The 25,505-nt window shown below is 35.4% G+C and overlaps 1 protein-coding gene across 3 annotated transcripts in view; it reads left to right on the top strand.

Annotated features, from left to right (window-relative positions):
• The first annotated feature begins 10,391 nt into the window (after positions 1–10,391).
• The window catches only part of phactr4a (phosphatase and actin regulator 4a), a 50,746-nt gene continuing 35,632 nt past the window's right edge, over positions 10,392–25,505 (top strand). For 2 of the 3 annotated variants that reach the window (XM_059349753.1, XM_059349751.1), the window contains exon 1: positions 23,930–24,061. In XM_059349753.1, the coding sequence (XP_059205736.1) occupies positions 24,037–24,061 (25 nt within the window). In that variant the 5' untranslated portion in view covers positions 23,930–24,036. Of the gene's footprint in view, positions 10,722–18,999; positions 19,118–23,384; positions 23,430–23,929; positions 24,062–25,505 lie in introns of those variants that run through there. The other variant, XM_059349752.1, reaches the window with a different exon arrangement.

Below are 25,505 nucleotides of genomic sequence, written 5' to 3'. Positions count from 1 at the left end.
AAACACAACAGCCATTAAGTCTGATTATCAGTGAATGTACTCAGCCAAATGTGCAGTACTGGGTGTTGTTGCAGAAAAACACTGCAATATATTAACCCTTTGATGCACAACATATAAACACCTTCTAATGCACAACATTTTTCATTACAGCAGATTATTATATCAATTTTTTCTTTCATAGTTTCATAGTCATATTTAGGACATTTTAAAAATGAATTAGAAGTGAATTGTTGCAAGAGGAAAAGGGACTAAAGCACAATGATGGATTTGCAGGCTTAAGTCAGAACATTTTGACACTACTGTGTATTCATCAAAAATATCAGGATGTCCCACTGCATCAAATCACATTTTACAGTATGCAAACCAGCATGCTTTTCTGGCTATTCATGACCCACAATCTTCTGCTCATTATATATATATATATATATATATATATACCATTGCCATTCAATGAGTATACAACATAATTCCTGTCACTTTTAAGTATGTGGTTAGTTTGTCTTATGCTTGATTGAGATGTGTTTCTGTTGATACGAGGGTATATGTTTGATTTTGATTTACCTGTTTTGGTGTTTTGCGTTGCCTCTGATTACACTGTACATTTTTTGATTTATGTTTAAAAAATGCAAAGGGTAACACTAAGAAAAACTGCTTTAAAGGTTTTTAATGTTTTATAACTGACCAGCCAAATTAGTTATAGGTAGGTCAGTGATATGACACTTATTTTTTCTACATGTATTTATGATGTAATTTCTATGCTCAGAAATCATGACGATTTATTTGACCTTTGACCTCAAAAATGTAGTTATTGCACTCTGGTTTTGCTGTAAAAGGTTCTAATAGTGATGCTTTTATGTTTTGTTTTCAGTGAATAAACATTTTCAAATTTTTATTTTGTTATAAGTCTATTCGAAGATTTGTGTATTTTAGACTTAATGTTATAAAGTAATGTTATATTTTAGTCTTAATATAATTTTATCTCACTTTTTTACTTCATCACTATCTAGATAATAATTTCCCTTTCAAATAAACTTAATAATAATTATAATATAAGAATAATTTCTATTATTCTTGTCTTCACTATTCAACAAGTTTACACAGTCTGCTTTTGTTTTGAGTTGGATTTTGTAGTTACTGCAGTTTTTGTATCATTTTTTCTCTGGAAAAAAAGCAAAATTGAAATCTAAAACTCTATCACAAGATAAAACAGACATCAAGGAGTTCATTTTTAGTTATAACTCAGTTTCGATCAAAAATGTAGTTACTGCAATTAGACTTTGTTTGGAAAATTCTAAACGTCAGAATTTTAAAAATGTATTCAGAAATAGAAGCAGTATTGGTGACTGAGTGTATTTCTGGACCTTTACAGAGTTTTGTCTCCTTTTTAAACAAGTGGAACCAAACAAGAACACATTTAATGGATGATTTGAGGGTGCACTCTTGCATGTAAAGGCTTAACAGCTCAGAAATATAGGCCTACACAAGAGTTAGAATTGCTTTGTAAGTGATGAGTAGAATCTTAAAGTGAGTTCTGAAACAACACAACAACAGCACAGTGTATGAGATACAGTTTAAATGAACTATAAACCTAACAGTACAGGCCTTAACAATGTCTACTTAATTTCAGCACCTTTTTCTCCTGAAAGTTAATATCCCACGAACAATAAGAGATCTGAACCTCCACCAGCCTCTACACTGTAAAAAATGTCTGTAGATTTTACGGTGAGAAACTGCTAAACCATGACAGTAAAAGACGGTAAAATGATAAATGGGTTAATTCAGTTTCAGTAACAATGAAACACCGTAAATGTATATATCAGCCAAAACAGTATTTTTACAGTTGTTGTTTTTTCGGAAATATACATTACTCCACTGTAAAATACACTGGCACTGTGTGTGTAACAAAAATATACTGTAATATATATACAAGCATCACTGTAATTTTTGTATTTATCTTTTGTAAAAATATTTTTCTCACTGTTTAATGTACTAAACACCATATCTCTAACAAAAATATAATATTTTATGGTAAAATCTTTAAGTTATGTAGCATTTATAAAGTATTTTCTTGTCAATTATATGGCAGAACGGCGTTTCTTTTGATGGAAAAACGTTTTATTTATACGGTAAAAAAATTGAATAAAATGGCAATCTTAACCCATTTAATTCCACCAGTCACAATAGTGACCGTAAAAATATTTCTTAGTTATAAGGCTCTATTCCTGCAGAATATGTCAAACAAAGCTGCCCTGAGCCAATGGATGTTCTCCTCCTCCCACTCTAAGGGAGATCACATGGGAAATGTCCAAAAGTAAAAATGTTATGTCTGTTACAATAAAGTAACAATGTTGAGTTAGATCGATAACTGCTGTTTTGTTGTTGTTTGTTGAAATCATGAAAAAAAAGGACAAAATGAGAAAAAAAGGCGAAGTGACGAGCAATGATTCAAAGTGAGAAAAAAATGTTGAAATCACGAAAAAAAAGTCAAAATAACGAGAAAATCTTCCAAATAATGAGAAAAAATTTGAAGTCACAAGAAATTTGTCAAAATGTTGGAGACTACCAGTAACAGAATTGTACATTTGTTAATAACTGGAAAGGGAAATATAATAATTTGTATGACTGCATAGGAGAAATATGTTATTGTAGTCTATAAATCAAATAAAACAATCAAAATTACTTTATTTATCCCTGAGGGGAAATTCAGTTAGTCTGCTAACTCTGTTAGAATGAGACAGCCTGGAAGTGACCCACCAGTAACTATTGTGACTGAACATAAAATATTTTTCCATGAAAGTCTTTTAAACTAATGGCTGATTATTTCAAAGGAGTACTAATGACACATGATTTGGATATTTTCATGTCTGGGAAAATTTGGGATTAAATTAACAGTGCCAATATCTTTTTACCGTAATATTAACAAAAGTTGCACCGTATTTATTACGGTAAAGTTCTGGCAACCACAGCTGCCGTTTTTTTTACCGTAAAAACAAGTTGTTGTTTTTAACAGTGTAGTAGTGACACAGCAAAAACACATCATAAAAGGGTTACTATGGTTAAATACAGTAAGAGGGTGGGGAAGCCTGTCTGGGGCAGAAAGACTAGACTGGGTCCACCTAAAGGTCACTGGCAGGCTTACTTTTGTGTTCCTCTCATGCAGAGCTGCTCAGCAGAAAAACAGCTCCGTCCAGACTGGGAATGGCTGTGGCAGCTTTTCTCACAGCAGGCAGCGCTCTATGGCGTGTTTACTTCCTAATACCAGCCAAACAAAGGGCACATAAATTTTAGCGGAGTTACATGAACTGAACTGCTTCGGTATCAGCTGTGGCATCAACGCTTTGTTCTTGGATTACTGCAGACATTAGTCTGGAAAATTATCTGGAAAAAGTTGTTGTTTTTTCTTCATATTTATTTTTAGTTCGAGTTTGATTAAAAATGTTGAATTGAACTGCACAAAGTTAAAAAAAAAAAAAAAAAAAAAAGTTAAGGTGAGTGGCTTTGTTCTTAGATTGAGTTTTTGTTGACACTCTTCCAGTGGCAGAGTCTTTACCAGCCCAGCAGAGGGCAGACACATCTCTTTTTTTTCTTTTTTTTGGCCTACCACCCCACTTTTGGAGGACTTTATTTTTATTCACAGAACAAGAAAAGGTCAAACAACTTAAACAGAAAATACGGTAAATAATCAAAAAGTATAAAGAGTAGATATTTACAACACCAGGTGTTGTTAACATTGATTTCTGATAGTTAACAGGTAGGAGGAGGGTTATTGGGGCAGACACATCTCTGCCTCTGATCTATACTGCCCTACAAAGTCTAACTGCAGTAACTACAATTTTGGTCAAAGTTGAGTTATAACTAAAAATGAACTCCTTGATGTCTGTTTTATCTTGTGACAAAGTTTAAGATTTCATTTTTGCTCTTTTTCAGAGAAATAATTATATACAAACCACAAAATCCAACTCAAAACCAAGCAGTAATTGCACTTACCACGGTCTGCTTTCAATATACATACTAATTTAAACATAAACATAATAAAAAATATAAGTTGATTTGAAAGGCAAATTATTATCTAGATCAGGGGTCTCAAACTCAAATTCCCTAGGGGCTGCTGAAGGCAGTATCAAAATGACCAAAAAAAGACTCAAAATTACAAAAACAAGAGACATAATGACAAGAAAAGACACAAAATGACCAAAAAAGACACAAGATTATTAAAAAAGACACAAAATGACCCAAAGAGAAACAAAATGACCCAAAAAGACACAGAATTACCAAAAAAGACACAAAATGACCCAAAACTGCACAGAATGCCAGAAAATACGAAATAACTTAAAAGAAGAAACAAAATGACCAAAAAAGACGCAGAATTACCAAAAAAGACACAAAATTATTTAAAAAAAGACACAAATGACAGAAAAAAACCAAATTACTTAAAAAAGAAACAAAATGACAAAAAGACAAAATTATTTTAAAAAGACACACACTGACCCCAAAAAGACACAAAATAATTTTAAAAAGACACAAAATTACCAAAAAAAGACACGAATTATTTAAAAAAACACACAATTATTAAAAAAGACACAAAATTACCAAAAAAAAAAAATATTAAGTCTAAAATACACAAATATTTGAATAGAGTTGTTAAACACTTTTAAATACACTTATAACAAAATCAGTTTGAAAATGTTTATTCACTGAAAACAAAATATAAAAGCTAAAAGAAGATTGTAGTTACTCCACTCTGGTTTTGCATTACTATTAGAACCTTTTACAGCAAACCAGAGTGTAGTTACTACATTTTTGGGGTCAAAGGTCAAATAAATCATCATGATTTTTGAGCATACAAATTACATCATCAATAAATGTAGAAATAAGTGTCATATCACTAACCTACCTATAACTATTTGGCTGGCCAGTTAACAAAACTTTAAAGCAGTTTTTCTCAGTTTTACCTATTGCGTAGTTACTGCAGTTAGACTTTGTAGGGCAGTATAGTGGAGCTTTACAGCAAACATGCACTCTGCTTATATGCAGTTCAACAAATGACCAGAAGAGATCACAATATTCAAACTTTTCATTGATATACCTTCCTCAAAAAAAGTTTCAAAGAGAGCACAGTGGAATTAGACAGATTTCAGTTGAATGCAACAAAAAATAGCAGCACATTTCAACACTGGAAATAAGTATTGTACAAAGAAGACAATCTTTGTTTGTGTTGATGTTTGAAAATAAAGAACATCTCTAATTACGATTGGGCACAATGGGAAGTCTTTTCTGTGCATGTGCAGTAAAAGAAAATATGGGAAGTATTACATTTCCTGTCTATCTAATATATAAAATCTGTACACATAGCCTCTTGCACATGTTTTACTTGATATCTTCAGTGTAAAATTCTAAAAGGAACTTATTTCATTAATTACTACAATATTTTTCACCATTCAACATCTCCACAGAGAAAATGTTACACTGATATAACATCTGACCCATTTTACCTTAATACTGTCAACATCCTCTAAAGATTTGCTCATATTTTTAAATTAACTTTTTATTGTTATTATTATTTTATTTTATTTTTTATTTTATTTTATTTCATTTTATTTTATTTTATTTTATCTTGCCTTACTTTATTTTTTATTTACTTTGATATTTTTGATGGGATGGGCGGAGGGTGTTTGCTTGTTTTTATATTTTGTTATTATTATTATTATTATTATTATTATTATTATTATTTTGTGTGCTTGCTTGCAAAAGCACACTAATTGTTATTCTGTGGGCTTATTTTGTGTGCTTGCTTGCAAAAGCACACTAACTACAATTCACTGGGTCTATTTCTTATTTTGTGTGCTTGCTTGCAAAAGCACACTAATTGTTATTCCGTGGGCTTATTTTGTGTGCTTGCTTGCAAAAGCACACTAATTGTTATTCCCTGGGCTTATTCTTATTCTTCCGTTTCTTCCGTGGTGTTTTTTCAGTCGACAATTCCTCCCAGAGTTTTGGTCACACATACACAAAAAAGGTATCAAATCGACCGGCTCGCCCATGACAAGTGTGATTTTCTAAGGGTTTCGACAAACGGTTTTAAAATTATTGGGCAAAAACACGTCAAAAAATCCCCCCAATGTAACCCTATGGAGACTCTAGAGTGATGAGGTCATCACGCAGAGTGTAGAGGGAGAGAAAGAATTGTCAAAAAATAAATTTGAAAACTGCGCTCCAGGCCGCAAATTCCACTCTACAGAAATAATTTATACATAGAAACGTAGGAAATTTTGTCTTCTCACTCACAATCCTCTGGTAAAGCTGTATGAGTTATAGTTTGGGCGTAGGACGCACAGATGTGCCACCGACACGCACCAACAGCCTCATTGGCTCCCATATTAAAAACGAAGACGGAAGATTTCTGAGAAAGGGAGATGTAACAGTTTTTTTTAGATTGCTCTAACAAAGCTATTTTTTCATTTTTCTTAAAAAAACAAACATATGTAGACATTCAGGAAGAACTCAGGACGCTCAAAGTGAAGTCGGATCAATGATAGGTATTATGGTTTTGCCAAAAATGTCGAACTTTCTGTTCGAGGCCAGAAATTCCACTCTGTCCACCTCTGCTTTCAATGTGCTGGAGCAGGTCTTTGATGTGATTACAGTTACAGATACACACACACACACACATGCGCGTAAGCGCGCACACTCCTCACACATGCATACACATGCTTCAAACACACACGCACACGCAGACACACACACACACACACACACACACACACACAAATGCGCGTGTAAGTGCTCAAACTCCTTCAGATACACGTTTCACACACACACACACACACACACACACACACACACACACACACACACACACATTTTGAGGTTAAAGGGCATAGTTTGAAATCTCTGAAGAATCTCATCATAGTGTACACACAGTAGCCCCCGTGGCCCTTTCAGAATTTCCCCAGAGGAAATTTTCTAGTTATACTACAATAATCTCTGGTTGACTTTTGGAGACAAAAACTAAAAACAATCCAATATATGCGACCAAAAAGGGGCGATCTAATGTGTTTTAATGCAGTCAGAAAAGTGTTTGCTCTGTAGCCTTCCTAAGACCAAACAAAAGAACTTTGCCTTCCTTGTGTGACCTGGACACACCTTTTTCCCAGGTGAGACAGGAATCAATCCAGAATCCAAATTAGGTTCATATTTCACTACACATAATTGCCAGCAATAATAATAATAATAATAATAATCCCCACTCTAACTCAAAATAAAGTTACTTTAAAAATATTCTCAACAAAAAAACTCTAAATGGCTCCAAAAGTTTCTAACTCTACAGCTCACCTGTGGTGCAATTACACTGGCACTGTGATCTTCAGCTGTTCAAGGTTGGACGTGTTGTGCGTTCAGAGATGGTTTTCTGCACACCTTGGTTGTGAAGAGTGGTTATTTACAGTGGTGGAAAAAGTATTCAGATCCCTTACTTTAGTAAAGGTACTAATACCACACTGTGGAATTACAAGTAAAAGTCCTGCATTCAAAACTCAGTGAAGTAAAAGTACAAAAGGATCAGCTTCAAAATGTAACTAAAGCCAGCAGCTTAATGTAGTGGTGTAAAAAGTGCAATAGTTGTCTCAAAATGTAAAGTACAGGTACCAAGGTTATAATAGTTTTGGATTTTTCATTAGTTTTAATTTCGTTGTGATTTTTTGTTTTCAAATTCAGTTAGTTTTAATTATTTTTGTTAGTTTTAATTAGTTTAATTTTTTTGGAAAATGCTTAGTTTTAGTTTAGATTTTATTAATTTTAGTTTTTTTGTATTGGGGTATTTTTTGGGTGCAAGATTTAAAAAAAAGTGACAATATATGTTGCCTTTATTTCCTTTGTCTGATCCATCTCAGCCCTAATAAGTTTACTAAGTCGTAAAACCAGATAGATGAAATAGGTTTCATATCAACCAAAAAGGTTTACATATGAAAAAAGTTGACAAAGACAAAAACTAAGGACATTTTCCCTATAATTTTAGTTAGTTTTAGCTAGTTTTGTAACCACACAACACAGTTTCAGTTAGTTATCTTTAAAAAAAAAAAATACATATTCTTTTTCTTTCAGTTAATAAAAATGTTTTTTCAATTCTAGTTTTCGTTATTTCATTAGTTTTCGTTAACTATAATAACATTGACAGGTACCTCAGTAAATATACTTAGTTACATTTCACCACTGGTCATTTGAGTTACTGTTGAACCAGTCTAACCATTCTCCTCTGACCTCTGGCATCAGCAAGGCATCAAGGCTCACTGGATATTTTTTTCTTTTGCAGACCATTCCCTGTAAACCCTAGAGATGGTTGTGTGAAAATCCCAGTAGATCAGCAGTTTGTGAAATACTCAGACCAACAACCAAAAGTCACTCAAATAGTCACCTTTCTTCCTCATTCTGATGCTCACTTTGAACTTCAGCAGCTCGTCTTCACCATGTCTACATGCCTAAAAGCTTTGAGTTGCTGCCATATTGTTGGCTAATTAGAGGGGCAGTTGAACAAGTATATCTAAGAAAATGGCCAGTGAGTGTCAAGGTTATAATAGTTTTCGATTTTTATTTGTTTTAATTTTAATTTCATTGTCATTTTTTGTTTTCAAATTCAGTTAGTTTTAATTCGTTTTTTTTTTTGGGGGGGGGGGGGGGGGGATGCTTGGTTTTAGTTTAGTTTTTATTAGTTTAAGTGTTAGTTTTAGTTTTTTGTAATGGGGTATTTGTTGGGTGCCAGATTCAATAAGGTCATAATAAATGTTGCCTTTATTTCAAATAAGTTTATTAAGTCATAAAACCAGATAGATGAAATAGATTTCATATCAACCAAAAAGGTTTATGTATGAAAAGTTAACAAAGATGAAACCAAAGGACATTTTCACTATCATTTTGGTTAGTTTTGTAACCGGTTAGTTATCGTTTTTAAAAAAACTCTTGTTTTTAAAAAAACTCTCGTTTTTATTTTTATTTCAGTTAACGGAAAAAAAAATTTTGATTCAAGTTTTCTATAATAACCTTAGTGAGTGTATAGTAAAGCAAAAACTAAATAGATTAATATTGCATTTAATGAGGCATTTAGATTTTAGGTTTTAAGATGGACAGGTTTGTTTGTGACCAGTAATGTGACTTAAAAGGTGTGTTGAGGAATATTATGTATTTAACATTTATGTTGATTCCAAAAAATGTAATCATAATGGCCTTAAGCATGCCTACACACAAAAAAAAACCCCACTGGAAATGTCTCCTATGTGTTTTAATGGACTTATGAAATGATATATATGTGTTGTTGTCTTCATTGACTGTATTGTGGTTTTTTTAAACACTCACAGATTAATGGAGCTTGCAAGTGTCTTAAAATAAAGTTTAATTGAAAAAGCCAAAATGATATATATAACCCTTGTGTACTCCTCCCATCGACTATACACCCATGCTCCCCAGGGGTCAAAAAGGACCCCATGACTACATTTGACCAATAATAATGAAAAAAATATGAAAATTGTATATCAATGTGTTGGTCTTGACATGCCGTAAAAGGTGAAAAAAAAAGTTGTTAATCATTTTTTTCTACATGTTTGTATATTTTTACTTTTTTGCTGTCATCTAAAAATGTACAATGTTTTCAAAACATAAGTTTCACTTAAAGTTGACATAACCTACTCTGTGCATTCCCATCAAGAAATTATTATTTCACTATAAATATTGAGAAAAAAATCAGTTTTTATTACTTTTTTTTCTCCTGAAATGAGGCCTAATTTTGTATATTTGACTAAAATCGACAAATAATATTGAAAAAAAATATGAAAATTATATATCAATGAAAAAAAAGTTGGTAATAATTTTTTTCTACATGTCCTAAAACCAATCTAATGTCATGATGTCCTTTTTGACCCCTGAGGAGCACAGGTGCTATAACATTTTATAAAACACTTAAAAATGTATGAAGAAAGTAAATTAAATGTATATTATCTATAAAGGATGCAGAGGGGCACATATGCTGAACATTTCAAGCAATTCTATGAAAGTTAACCTATATTAATCGTATGTTAAAAATTATTTGGGTTCAAAAAGGACCCCAAGAGTACAGGAGGGATAATTATTATATATATATGTATTTCAAATAGTGATACAATCTGACTGACTTTATGGAACCACCTAACTGTAATTATGACCATTGTCTTTCCTGACTTCTAACCAAAGTTGCCAAACCTTAACCATACCTTAACCGCATGACTTGTGCCATGGCCACAAGTCTTCACCAACCTCTCACCAAGTTGTCACACAGCATTCACAGAGCTCAGGTCACGTGTGTCTGTGTGTTTCTCTAGGTGGGGGAGCAGCCACCCTGCTAAAGCACTGCGCATGCGCAACAGTATTTAATCTGTCTACCGAGTTAACTGCAACACCTTTTGACAGCAAAGTGTTACCAAACATTTAAATACAACATTGAACGGCTCTCTTGACATTTCCAGGCGATGTGTGTATGTTTTATATGTCCGCCTGCTCTCCAAAGTTACTTTTGTGACTTTATTTGTGTCAGAAGCTAGTTTATTGACGCTAGTTCCGCCTCGCTTTCTCCCTGTGATGGACAGCAGCGACAAGTGTCAAAAGTAATCAGGGACGAGACGCACCGAGACACCGGGGGAAAACACGGCTCCGTCCTGTTGGATACACTTCCACACAACTCAACCGGTGACAACAACAAGGTGAGCAGCCTCCGTGCACCGTAACACACAGGTCTATTTGAACTATAGCGACAAATATGAGCTAATTTACGTTAGCTCACACAGCTAATGCTACAGTAGAGGGGCAGAGCTACCTGTTGCTGGCTCTGACTTACTGTAGCTAGCCAGGGATTAGCATTACGGCAGTGCTCTTTGTAATGCGTGGCTATATTTAGGTCTCACACCTAGCTGTGGTGGGTCAAATTAAAAAGAAGAAACGTACAGGGAGACGGATAATTAATGTAAGTGACTTTATTCAGACTGTGTTAGAGTATTCCTTAACTTTCCCCAGGTAGATATGTTATACACTACCTGTACGTCACCTGTCTGACGTTAGCCTGGCGGTGTCCATGTAACACTAGCTAGTGCGATGCTGCTAAATAACTAAAAGATACTTCACTAAATGACTCATTATGGCTGTTAGTTGGCTGTCTATTGTTTTCAAGAATCTTAACCACTGTGTGAATGATAAAACATCTATTTTTTTTCCTCTTTTTGTCATTTGCTTTTTATTGGTTTTTGATTTTACATGTAAATTGAATAAACAAACAATCAACATGAAGACCTATAGACAAATACAGAAAATATCAAGGGAAAAGTAAAAGCGTACAAAATGGGATTGGAAAACACCTCCAGTCGTGAAAGTGGGAGAAAAAAATGAAAAGGTACAAAGAAATTAAAGTATTCTGATAGTCCAATCTGAGATGATCTGAAGTTCAGTTTTATGGTAGAGACATATGTAGTCCATGTTTGCCAATTTTCTATAAATACCTCTGTTTGTGTTCTTAGATTGAGAGTAATTCTTTCCATTAACAAAGATGCTGTACAAAATATCAATCCATTCATCTGCACTAAGGGCCTCCCTCTTCAGCCATTCCTTCGTTATTGATTTCTTACAGGCCACCAGTAATATTCTCAGTAAATATTTATCTTTTTTCCTCCACTCTAGTTCCTCTAGATCCACCAAATATAACAAATTTCAACAAAAATAACTTTTTGTTTAAAACAGTCTCTAGAATTTGATCTACGCTCAACCAAAATGGGGTCACAACAGGGCAACACCAGAATATATGAGTGATTCGCCTCTTTGCTTCCACGACATCTCCAACATTCTGTCTCATTGGAATGTGATCTCTTAAAATATATATATTTTTTCATGCATAGAACGGTACCTTTTCTCACTTCAAACGGGCCCATATATGCCGGAAATGTAAAATAGAGATAGGCAGTCTAAGTCATTGCTTATGGTCCTGCGGGGATATACAAAAGTTCTGGCACATGGTGGGGAAGGAGATTAATAGGATTTTAACTAAGAATCTGCTATGTGACCCATTATGCATGTTGCTTAGGATATCAAATGGCTTTATTGTTGATAAATAAGAGAATAAATTGTACAAAATGTTAACTTTCCGTGCTAGTGCTAAATGTATACTCTTAAACTGGATAGCAGATAAAGCTCCCTCTAGAACAAAATGGCATAATTTTATAATATAATGTATATCTCTTGACTATCTGAGATGTATGCTGCATGATAAAAATGACATCTTACATAGAATATGGGATCCTTTTATGTCATACATTGGTATGAATATTTCAACCATATTTACACGAGGATTTGCATAGAACTGGAACATGTGGGGTGCTTAACTGTCATTTATTTCTGTATTTATATAATTTCTGAATCATCTGTCGGTATGTATTTTTCTTTTTTGCCTGTGAGCCGAGTTGTAGTGTAGTATAGCCGATTTTATTTGTTTGTTTTTCACTGTGTGCTGTGAAAATCAATAAATATATTGTTGAAAAAAAAGAAAAGAAATATATATATTTTTAATTCCTAATTCACTGAATTTGCATTTGCGGCGTCACTGAGCCCTCAGAGCTTTGCATGGCTGGGGTAGCATTATGTTGCATTAGTGATTGGAGCTGAGGCTTCAGGTGTTAACGAATTTGGCTTGCAGGGCAACAACTTGTCTCTCTGTGTGTGAAGCATTCCTCTGCATTCCATTCACAGGCCCGTCTACTTGTTCCAACAAGCACCCAGTGCTGTTAGGACTCACTAAAAGCTGTGATGCGCCCTGTAGGACATCACAGACTCTTAAAAAGAGAGGAGACAAAGGGAGCTACAGCTTATTGTATTTGTTCTAGATAGGCTGCATTGTAATCAGGTCAGTCATGTTATTGTGCTTTGTATACAGATAGTGGATTGTTGCATCCGACATGGATTACACCTCGCTCATCAAGCAGAAGAGGTGTTGGTGAATTTAATTTCAATCTTAGTTACATAAAGGTGAGTAGCATTGTGCAGTGAGGGTGAGATTGATGGAGATGGTGGATGTTGCTGGCATTGATTTTCAGAGGATTCAAGTGGTGGGAAATGGGACACCTACCATAGCATGTAATCTTGTTTACAATGACACCTTCTATGGTGGATATCCAACCTGTCTACTGGAATTAATTTTTGCCTCGGCCGACAAAGTTATACTCGCGATCCAGTTCGTCTGATTGTGCGAGTGTGTCTCAAGAACTTCTGAAGTTTTGTTGCAGAGGAATAATATTTGGTGCATATCCAGGAATTATTGCTAAACATTGTTGGATGTGAGTCATTTGTTTTTTGTGCTATTTCCTCTTGTACTCTTGCACGCCAGGAAACAATATAAGGCACAGTGAACCAAATAGTTTTTTGGACTATAGTGAGATCACAATTTTTTAACACAACTTATTGACTTTAGAAACATGGATTTATTTAAAACAAATAATAACGTTGATGTAAAAAAGATAATATATATAAATTACATAAAAATAATACATTAAAATAAATAAATATATAAATATATATTTGAGAAACAAATAAGAATAACTATGTTGTAACCTTAGTGCATTTTCACTAATTACTCTAAACTTCTAAACACAAATATATAATAATATAATAAAAATAAATTAGACCAAATATGTTGGCTGTCACAGCCTATTGAAAACTACAAAACCTATATAAACATTTTGGTAAAAATATGTGCTCTGTAGAGGCTGCAATTCACTATCAGTTCATTTCTCCTTGTTTTCCTCCACATTTTATTTCATAAGAGCTGTAGTTTGGGTTTTTTCATGACTGTTGTTTACACTGCGAACGAGCCTTTAAATGGTGCGTTCAACGTTCACTTATGTCTCTGGACCAGTCACTGTACACTTATGCCATGCATGGTTCCCCTTTGTACTGGGAGAGTACCTTCTCTGAAACAGCTAAAACATTTATTAAAAAAGGGCCTTAAGAACTAATATCAGTACCTAGTTATTGCAGTGCAGCTACAATAAAAAAGGGGGTATAGGAACTAAGTTATATCTTCTACTTTTTATTTTTTTATTGTTTACCTTATTTTCTGTTTAAATAGTTGACCTTTTCTTGTTCTGTAAATAAAAATAAAGTTGTCCCCCAAAAGTGGGGGGGTGGTGGGCCCAAAAAAAAGGAACTAAGTTCTTCGAAACAAAAAAGTTCCTCTGGCCCGAAAAAAACTATTATATTTCAGTCAGCGAACTCAGTGAAAACAGGCAGAGTATACTGGATGTGTAATACAAGATAAAATAAAAGCATCTTTCCGAACATAAATTGTTATAATCGAGATAAAACAACTGAATGTTGTCATCATTGTTGGAAGCCAGAAGTCATAACTGAAAACAGAGTTTGATTAATTCCCCAGCCCTATCTCAGATTCTCAGTCTTTGAAAAAACATTTCCTTGTGAAACTATGACTAACAGGATTTAGAAGGCCTGGCAGAGGTTTGCTCTGATTCCTAGACAATTTTGAGATTGGAAACAAACTGTGAAAGTGACTGAATTTGGTAAAACAAGCTACTGTGGTGGGTAGAACTGTGTTCAGATGAACTTGTTTGGGCATTTGAGTAATGTGGGTCTGTGTGGGACTTATATAATCAGATGTGAGTGCCATTATCGGCTAGCTGTTGACAGTGGCTCATTGAGATCCAAGCAGCTCCCTCCCAAACAAACTCCAGCTTGCTCCTTCATTCAGTTATTGCCAAGTCTGCAGAATGGACTTGGTCCAATGGCTGATTGTACTCCTCTCAGCTGTGCAAAGCCCTGTTCTTTTATCCCATGAACTGGGAGTTCTGAATGAGCTAATTGGCAGTTTGCAGTGAACAAACAGGATTGTGTAAAAGTTATGAACTAGCAATGCTGTGCAAACACAGCACAGCTGATTTTAAGCATTTACTTTGCAAAGGAATCATATCTATCAGCTGTGAAACACTTCTGACATTTCCTTAAGTGTATCATTCATAATTTAGTAGCTCTAGAGATATTATTGCTTTGCTAATGCAACATAAACAGTTATCATAAGGCAGAACTTTGGTTCCATTAGAACTGAATAAAATCCACATAAAAAGGTTTGTTTACAGTTTGGATTGTTAATATTATTACAAAGCAAAGTGTCTTGGACTTGGTCTTCATGTAAATAGAGGTTTAATCACAGTCTAGGGCTGGGCGATATCGACCAAAAGTCATATCCCGATATATTTAGGCTGAATATCGATATACGATAAATATCCCAATATTTTTTATCGCAGAGGGAGAGCAAATGTTTAGTCAAAGTCAAAGCCAAATATGACAGGTCACAAGTAGTTTTATTGAAACCGTTTATTTAAGTGAACATAAATACTATATAACAACAGGAGTAACTTTTTTCCAAATCAAAGCTCCGTAAAGTGCACATTTAAATAAAAGATATCTGAAATAAAAATAGCCTATGAAACAAAATAGGCCAATCTTTTTCTGAAAAATAAATATATTTATATGAGAAAAGAATAACGAACATTACAAAATAACTAAATATGACAAACTATAGAAAGGGCAGCATTTATATATAAAGAAAGAAAGCAATTTTTAAACTATATCTATATATGCTATATGGTCAAATTCCATATCACATTTAAAAATATATATCTATTTTTTTATCTAGATATATCGCGCAGCCCTATCGCAGTCTAGGATTAGGTACATTATTTGTGTCTTTATTTTAATGAAAGGCAGCTTGTTTGGTGGTTTGCATTGATGGCTTTGTTATTAATGATTTGATGTTTGAAGAAGTATTTTTTCATCTTAAAAAATAGTAAAAGAAAATCTAACTTTTTCTCACAAGCATCAGATGATTGCTGAATGAAAGTTTAGTCATTGCTATAGAAAGTAATAATACTAGTTGTGGAGGGGAATACAAATGTATTTAGGAAATGAAATTATCTTTTAGAATATTTGAATCCAAATTTTAGTTTCAAGGTGGGTGCTACTATATTGTAACTACAGAAAATGAGAAGTAGAACTTTGAAATTTATTTGAAGAGGAACTGTTGAAGAGGAAACACAGCAACTGCTTTGATTTTATTGGTCTTACTTCCACCACAATATACACTGATACAAAACTTTTGCATTACATTAGTTTATTTAGCATTTGTTAGCAACACGATGCTAATAAGGGTGTCACAATTTGACAAAAAAAAATTATTTTAGCAGTGAGCGCTATGCCATTGATTTTAATGACTTGACAACTGTCATTTGGAAATTCTTCCTAAAAAACGTCTACATACTACAATCCTGATTCCAAAAAAGTTTTTAAAAAAAGTTCAAATTCAGAATTCAAAGTGTATAATTACAAAACCAAAAGTTAATCAGTTTGAACATTAAATAAATTGTCTTTGCACAGTATTCAAGTTAATGAATGTCATAAAGGAAGAGCACATTGTCGATTCAGATTTATTTACGTCTGAGACAATGTCCCAACTGTTTTGGAATAGATGTCATGCAGAATAAGGCATTAATAACTACTTAATAATGACTAATTAAGAGCCAACATGTTACTTATTTGCATGCTAATAAGCAACTAATTAATCTTGAATGTGTGTTCCCTAATCTTAAGTGTTACCGATGGTAAATGGTAATGGACCTGCACTTATATAGCGATTTTCTAGCGACCACTCAAATTCGCTTTACACTACAGACTGCGCTCATTCACCCTTTCACACACACATTCATACTGGTGGCAGAGTGCCTAAACGGTCCCACCTGCCACCATTGGGAATTCATTCACACACCAATGAACACAGGGTTCAGTATCTTGCTCAAGGATACTTCTACATGTAGGCTGCGACGGTCAGGGATCGAACCACCAACCCTTCGGTTAGGGGCCAACCAACTCTACCAACACAGCCAAACGAGCCACAATCAAATTTTAGATTTCTCTAGTCCTGCTTTTGATCCTGATCATTTAAATTGCAGACACAAACATGCACAACACAGCCACTTGTTTACTAACAACCAGTATTTGTACTCTGTGGGTTATTGTGTGTTTTTTTTATTTTGTGTTTGGCACAGTTTAAGGTATTGCAACCTTATTGTCAAAAAGGTATGAGGGCTCAGCAGCATAGAAAATTCAGATAGGCGTACACTTGTACTCGTGTGAAAATACTGAACTACCGTAGTTGGATCCGGTTACCAAACCTGAAAATCTGGCTGCTGTTTTGCCGACTGTTCTTTTAAAAGCGTACTCAGTGTGGTCCATGTGAGCTTGATTCACAGGGACAACATGAAAGCAGAGACTTGAAAGCAGACATAAGGTAAATCACAGGCTATCTCCTCTTCAACCTTTGGATGCTGTGTAAAATAACGACAGGACTGGGTGTGAACCTGTGTGTGTTTGTACATGTTCACGTGGTGCCCTGAGGGCTTCAGCACTACAATGCTGCGTACTGACTCTCCTGGCTCAGCTGCTCTACTTTACTGGTTTGTATGCTCACAAAGCGCTGCACATTAACTCACCTCTGTGTTTGCTTTGCTGCCAGCCTGCACCAGCTAGTTGGTGCATTATAGAGCTGGAGCTGGCCTGGGCCCAGTGCACCGGGAGGATATTTGAGACCAGAATTGGGTTGCAGCGGTGCTGAACTTTATCTGGTGAATTATTTGTGACTTCAAGTGTGTATCAACTTCTGTCTCTGTTTACCGCCAGGTTGGAATCAATGAATAATAAATGGATTAATGCTTTTTAAAATGTTAAGAAAATAAACTTCATCAAATATGGTTATCAGTGTTACTTGGCTCTGATATTTGTGTATTAGAGTAATTTTTGCGCCATAGGTATCGGCAGCAGATAACCGCAGTACTTGTATTCAGTGACTTTCTTTCCTCTGTGACCTGTTGTCTGTACATGTTGTATTTATTGTAAAACAATATAGATTTTTGAGAGAGAAAAAAATGACAGATTACCAATATGGCGGCAGATATAGTGAATTTCTGAGCTAGAAAGAAAATTCTATGTGGATTGTGCACTGATTTTGCATCAATGGGAACATAACACATACAATCTATCAAATTGTCAACCAATTCTAGAAATTATTCCTGATAAAATAAATATAATCCTCCTTACTGTTTGATCAGTTTCAATTTACTGCTGATCATTCAAACAAGGGAAGTCATAAAATAAATAGCTAAGCAAACATCAGTGTGTATACAGTCAGTTGCTGATGATAAAAATAATAGCTATGTGACACCATTTCTAAATCGCCACAATCATCGTTTTCTGTCAGAAAAAGGTTTTCATTTTGGTGCATATCAGGAAAAATATACACCGATACTGATAGATACCTATATGACTGGCCAATATCAGCTAAAAATGTCTGGCAAATAAGTCTGTCTGGTCTAGAAATAGTGTGCATGTCTTTTTTTTCTAAGTGTGATTGCTCTGTATAGTACAGCCCCAATTCCCCCAAAAAGTTTTTCTTTTTATGTTGGTATCGTAGGCACTGCACGAAGTCCTCTGCACTATAAATTATTTCTGTATTCCTGTGGACAACATGAGGTCAATATGTAGTAGACATGCACGCTGAGTGGTGGGCATTAGCCTTTTAAATGGATCACTTGAAATGGTGTACAGTCATCCTTCCTGCAGCTGTTGAGCATGTGCTGTGTATACATTATGGCTTCAGACTTGTCAAACCAGTTGGACTGAACCGTAGCTGACCAGGATTGTCTTCTCTTTAGAAATCTCAAACAGCTATTTTACAAGTTCAAGGCCAAATTACGTCTTTAGTTTCCATGTGAGGTAATTAACTCATATTTAAATGTTTTTCTAATGGTGATGACTGTTTCCTGATAAGGATCTCTAATAAACTGAGCTTTACTAAGCTTTTTTGTTCAAGCCCAGCCCCAAGAAGGAAGTTGACTTTGTGTCCTGTTTTATGTTCTTTTCTGTCTGTGTATTTTACAGGAGTGCTGTATTCACTTTGCTGCTAAGTTGCCCCACAGGAACAAGGAAGTCACAGTCAATCTGCAAGGACAGTATTTCTGGGGAAGATTGTATTGATGATCAATGATCTTCAGTAGAAGTAAGTCTCTATAACAATAAAACAAACAAACACTGGCTTATTGTACTTCATCACAACTACATTTTAAAGCTAAATCCATAGAGAAAACAGTGTTAACAGTCCACAAGAGCTTGGCCCAGTCCACCTGATAAGAAGGTCAAATACTTGGCTGCCAGGCTCCACTCTCCATTTTATGCTGCAGTGTACACATTGTGCAGCCTATTCAGTCACACAGGCTGGGTTTTGCCAGTTTGTTGTCCAGGGACTTTTGACATTCCAAAGTGCAGCCTGACACTGTTGTTAGGACCCTCCCCTGTTAGCGTCACCATGTAGCCACACCTGCTCATTTTGACCAATTACAGGCAGGACCATGATTTGAAAGAAGCTCAGCGTGAGAGACGACACAAATTGTTGTGTTTGTCAATGTCAGTTGCTTATCTGTGCATGTGATCCTGATCTTGACACTATGACCATGTTGTGCAGCTCTGTGTTAAAGCTACAGGACATTAAAGTTGTAACTAAATAATGTTAGTGTTGCCATCGCTTCCTTGAAAGTTATTTAATCACTTGTACTGGATTGTGAACTGTTTTGAAATGTTTTATCCCAGATAAGAGTCTGAACAATTGCTCTTCTGTGGGTGTCAGCTTTGATGCACTCACTCACATTGAAACACTGAGCTTGTTCTGCTATTTATTGAGTGTGCTTGAAAAAGCACACTATATACTATACACCGGGCTTAATCCTATTTATTCTTCCATTTCTTATGTGTTTTTTCGGTCGACTACTCCTCCCAGAGTTTTGGTCGCACATACACTAAAAAGGTATCAAATTGTGTGGCGCGGCCATGACAAGTGTGCTGTGACTTTTATAAGGGTTTCAACAAACAGTTTTCAAATTATTCGGCAAAAACACGGCAAAAATCCCCCCAATGTTACGCTATGGAGAGGATAGAGTGGATGACATCATCCCTAGAGTGGAGAGGGAGAGAAAAAGTTGTCAAAAAATTAATTTGGAAACTGCGCTCGAGGCCGCAAATGCCACTCTCCAGAAATAATTTATACATAGAAACATAGGAAAATTTGTCTTCTCACTCACAATGGTCTGCTAAAGCTGTCAGAGTTATAGCTTGGGCGTAGGACGCACAGATGATCCAACAACACGCACCCACAGCCTCATAGACACAAACACACACACACACACACACGGTTTAGTATCTTACATGACTTCCTCCTCTTTTCCATTTTGAAAACAGTTCAAATTGTAATCTAATAATGTATGGTCGAGAGTCATGGGCCAGAGTCAAGCACACTCAAAATTTCTTTATAAATTTTATAGTTGAATTTGTCGTGTTGAATTTATTTGGTGCAACATGAAGCCAGTGGTATTCTCGGGGGAACTAATAAGCCATCAGTTTTAGCACAAATGCATCTACCTGTTTTTTTTTTTTTTTCATGTTGTTTTGAAAATGGCTGCTCTCTTGCATTTGTAGTTGTTCAAGTGATTGATTTGTACCTTTATGCTGCCCAAATGCTGCTCTTAAATAATCTTCATTGAGAATAAGAAACACTTATTCTACAATATACCACACCATTCCTTTTTTCCTTTTTATTTAAAGATCAGTTATTTTCAAAATGCCGAAACCAGTCTTCACATCGACCATTAAAGAAATTCAGCATAACTTGTTTAAAAGAAAACATGCCACTTTCAAAGCTTGTTTGCCTGTTTCTCCTGCTATTCCCTTCCTCCAAAACAGTGTTGAATAACTTCAGGAGCAAATGCCAAGACTTGAGTTTTCATTAAAACACAATGATGACTGTTGTGTAAACTGCATGCCAAATTAATCAGCCAAATTGCCTCCTAAATTACTGTATGACTGGTTGCAGATAAGCAGTGTAGCATTTAAAAGGCTATGGCACAGTGAAGGCATCATCAATCTGTTTTTACCAAATATGTTCTAGTCTGGCTTAGCTAAAAACACTGAATCTGTCGCTCACTTACTGAGCCTGTTTGTAAGTGCAAGTTTGTTTATTGTTTTATTTGGATCCCCATTAGCTGCAGCACAACTGCAGCTATTCTTCCTGGGGTCATATACATATAATATATAGCACATACAACTTAAATTAAAACAAACTTAAAGAGTTAACAATGGGAATAGAGAAGAGAGAAGAAACAAAAGAAAAGAAAAACAAAAATATAACCAAGAATGTAAAAGATAGCAAATCTTCAAAATCAGGATCTTTTATACATTCTTTACATTTTATACATTTAATGCACTATAGCTATATTCATTGCGTAGTAGTTACCTACATACCTAACTAACATGTTATTCTATATTTTTAAGATAACAGACAATGTTGTCTTCACTTAACCTCACATTGCATATTGCTAAAAAGAGGGAAAAGCTCACGAGGCATCCCTCTCCAATGGCCAAGTTGGGAGAAATGCGGTGTGAAAAACCTATTCAGACATTAGACTGTCTGTTATTACAGACATGTGGACTAACCACAGATACTTGGCTCATTAATGCACTCACAGATGCATATGTGGTTTCATTTTTAGAACTAAAATTGGGGGTTTGAGTCAGTTTGCAGTTATGCAACAGGTCATTCTTTCTTCTGAGTAAATCACAGTAGACTGCCCACTGTACTGGCTTGTTTATTGTATGTTATGACAACAGTATTCTAAATAGGACATTTTAATCTCAAAGGTAGGTTAATGGCTATTGATTTGTTAACGTGGGTCAACTATCAATCAGAAAAACCCCTAAAAATTACCTCCCAGGTAAAAACGTCTTTTTTCCCTCATAAAAAGTTTTTTGTTCTTTACTTTATTTTACTTTAAAACTTACTACATTCAACCATTTTCTCATCTTAGAGCATTTTACACATCACTTACTGTCTGATTGTCGAACAGATTTGTTCAGAGCATGAACGTGTTTACCACTCCATCCTCAGCGATTTGTTCAAACCAAAGGGATTTAAACTCATCAGTGATACAGGAGAAAAGTATTCAGTTTGCATTTCCTTCTTTCCTTTTGGTCCCTCAACTCCTGTGGGATAGAATCTGTTCCCATTCTCCCACACTGCTGCTCCACTCTGTGATTCATACTGATAAGATGTGTATTTTTAAATGTGTAACTGGCTGATAATTTCTTAATTGGGACAGTTGTTTTCATGTCTCTGAAGACTGGTTGATTTGCCTTTTAGTCTATCAGGATTCCAAATGGATTTCCAGTTGGTGTGCGAGCTAATTAACGCACTATTTTGTCTTCGCTAACACAACAGAGCTTCGTTCAGCTTCAATCTGCCCATTAGCTGCAAAGAGCATCCAATCTATAGAAGTGCCCTGAGAGTCATTCATCGATTCACTGAGGAATAATGAAAATCTGCTGTCTTCAGTGATTGGAATAACTTTTTTTAAGTTTGTGTAAAGTTAAACATGAATATCAGCTGCTCTATGAGGCCATAGTCCTCTAACCCCTCAACTCAAAGTTTCAGATGAAATTATCTTTTTCAGTGATTTTATGAAATTAAACATGTGTATCGTCAACTATATCATTTTCCTATAATACCTAGGACTGTTCCATTTTAGATTTTGCCTGTCAACCAATATTAAAGCCAGATAACTGAGATAAAATGACTATCTTATTTTGTAAATCCAGCAGACCCCTTTCCTGTACAGTGGGGTGCTTCACCCCTCCTGTTCAATGGGGCTGTCGGAAATGCAGCGGTTGCTTCTGGGAAAATCCATGGGAAAATCCATAATTCATCCATCATTGGTGATCTGCAGCCAGCCAAAAACTATACATATTCAATAAGGAGTTAGCTTTACCTTAGCCCTTTGCCCTCCTCTCTCCCTTTCTATGTCCTAACACGCACTTCCTGTCAGCGGAGCTGGGTTGGTAGCCCCCGCCAGGGAACGTGAGCTGGGTTTAGACCGTCAGGAGTGGTCGACTGATCAAGTTTTTTAAGGCCAATGCCGATACCAATTATTTTGACATCAGTTTTAACCGATCCCCGATATGTGCTGCCGATTTTTTTTGGGGGGCTGATTCTTGAAGCCGACATTGCCTTTTCTCCCTCCATTTACATGATTAAAAATGACACAATGATAACAAATGTTACACAAGTCTCAATTTAAACAAAAAAAGAAACATTTATTAACAAAACAAACAAAACATATTAACAGTTGGATAGCAAACACATCTTATAATGTAGTAATCTATCTTATATTATTGAAATCATTCTTACAATTTACATAATTATGCCATTTATTCATTTGTTTCAGGAGCTGCTAACTGCTGAGTTTCGGACATTGTGATGGAAAACCCCGGTAAGAAAAACCTTTTTGTTTTTAAATGCTGCAATTTAAACTGTATCATTTGTAGTTTTAAAACTGTTTTGACACTTTTCCATTCCATTGTGCTTGATGAATATAGCAGAATACAAAAAACATCAAAATATATCAAATCTCAACCTTTTATCCTTTTTTTAAATCTTTGCATAAAAAGGTAGAAACAACATTTAGAAAGCTCTGTATAATTTTAAGTTGAAACATATCATTCTTAAATTCGGTGCATATGTCGGTTGCTGTGACACTGGTGTTATCTTCACCGTAGTATCATGATGACAGAAAGTGGTGAGTCAACAAACAAGGTGTTTGGTTTTGAAGCTGTCCGTTGAGGGGTTGGCCCCGTGACGCATTGTGCTGTTGACACTGCAGCTATCTGATTGGCCCTCACTCAGAGGACACACCTGTAGGTTAGCAGAGCTGCCGGTTTCTCTCACTGTCACTCGTGGCCTTGTCTCTATTTCACCACTGTCCTCGATCGTTGACAGACCTCGACATACCACGTACACACTTCCGTAGCTCAGAGGATCTTTGTGTCTAGGCTCCACTGGTGTGCTTTATTTGTGACATCTGTGGGAAAATACCTGTGATGGCTGTTCAATCTGAATATACTCGTGAGTAACCCTGCTTTAAATTTACAAGATTCCATCCTTTTGTTCTTCTTTTTTGTGTTTTTAGCCTTTTAAGTAATGGTCATAAAATTGACAGGATTGAAAGCAAATGATTGAATGAATGAATTAGTCCTTTGGTTCATTGAAATGCCAAAAGAGGACAGAGCATGATCACTTTATGGACGCCAGGGCCATGACCGGAACAGATTAAGGAAGCTTGATCTACTCATCCCTGCCTGCTCCTCTGACCAAGCAGTAAAAATAAACTGGACTTCCTCCTTGGCTTTTTTCTAAAAGTGATGTTTCAGACAGAAAAACTTGGCTGTTGGGCAACTGGAACACTTTGTCCCTGATACTAAAGGGCAGTCATGTAGCGAGTGTGTTGCGTTCTCTGACATCACATTGGTCTATAAATGTTTTGAAGTTGTCATGATGACACGGTATGCTAGTATTTGTGTGAGTCATGCTTTTGTTCAGCCGGCCTTCATGTTCTCATGGTTAGAGTGGATTGTTTACAAGCCTGATATAAATGTGTTTGTCTCCATCTGCTGCTGCTCTTTGGAAAAAGGATTCCACTTCCATGATGAGTCACAAGTTACAAGATGTAATGGGTTGTGATCCCTCGTTGTTTACCACTGATTTCCGGGATTATTGTCCTAATTACTGTCCTTTTACCAAAAGCCTGGCCTGCATTCCACACATTCCTGTGTCAGAGTTGTGCTCTCTTGCTATAGCTTTAATTGGGCTGCAGAGGGAGCAACAGTAATGCAGCATGTTATGAAGTCAGCTTCTGATGATGTATTGATTGACCTGAAAACACAGTTAGAGCTCACTCCGTCATTACTTGCCGAACTACTTTTGACTTTTGGTAACACTTTAGATTAGGGAACACATATTCAACATTAATTAGTTGCTTATTAGTATGCAAATAAGTAACATATTGGCTCTTAATTAGTAATTATTAAGTATTTATTAATGCCTTATTCTGCATGGCCTTATTATACAACCAGTAAGACATTAACTAAGAGTTTTCCCTCAATGACCTCTAAATTATTGCTTATTAGTAGTAAGTAAGGAAGTTGTTGTATATGAGTTATTATCTTAATATGCTTTACTTTGTATGGACTTTATAAGTCTCTACATATCGTTGAACGAAACCATGGAAACGGCAAATAGCCACCTTCTCCAAACCTTTGACGTGACTGGTGACTCCTTAATTAATGTTGAATATGTGTTCCCTAATATAAAGTGTTACCTGACTTTTTTTCCACACAAAAAAAATAACGTATTACATCCTAATGTAATCCAGCAGCAGTAGCATACTTTTGGATAGATACATATATACTGTATTGTTATGTTCCTGTCCCCCTATCTGTGGAGAAAAAGGTCATGAACAGGTTATTACACTGCAATGCCTTTTGAATGGTCAATAAACCGAGATTCTGTT

The sequence above is a fragment of the Centropristis striata genome, chromosome 14 (genome assembly GCF_030273125.1).
Source record: "Centropristis striata isolate RG_2023a ecotype Rhode Island chromosome 14, C.striata_1.0, whole genome shotgun sequence".
Lineage (NCBI taxonomy): Eukaryota > Metazoa > Chordata > Actinopteri > Perciformes > Serranidae > Centropristis > Centropristis striata.
The sequence above is the reverse complement of the archived record's forward strand: the minus strand, read 5'-3'. Positions and strand labels throughout refer to the sequence as shown.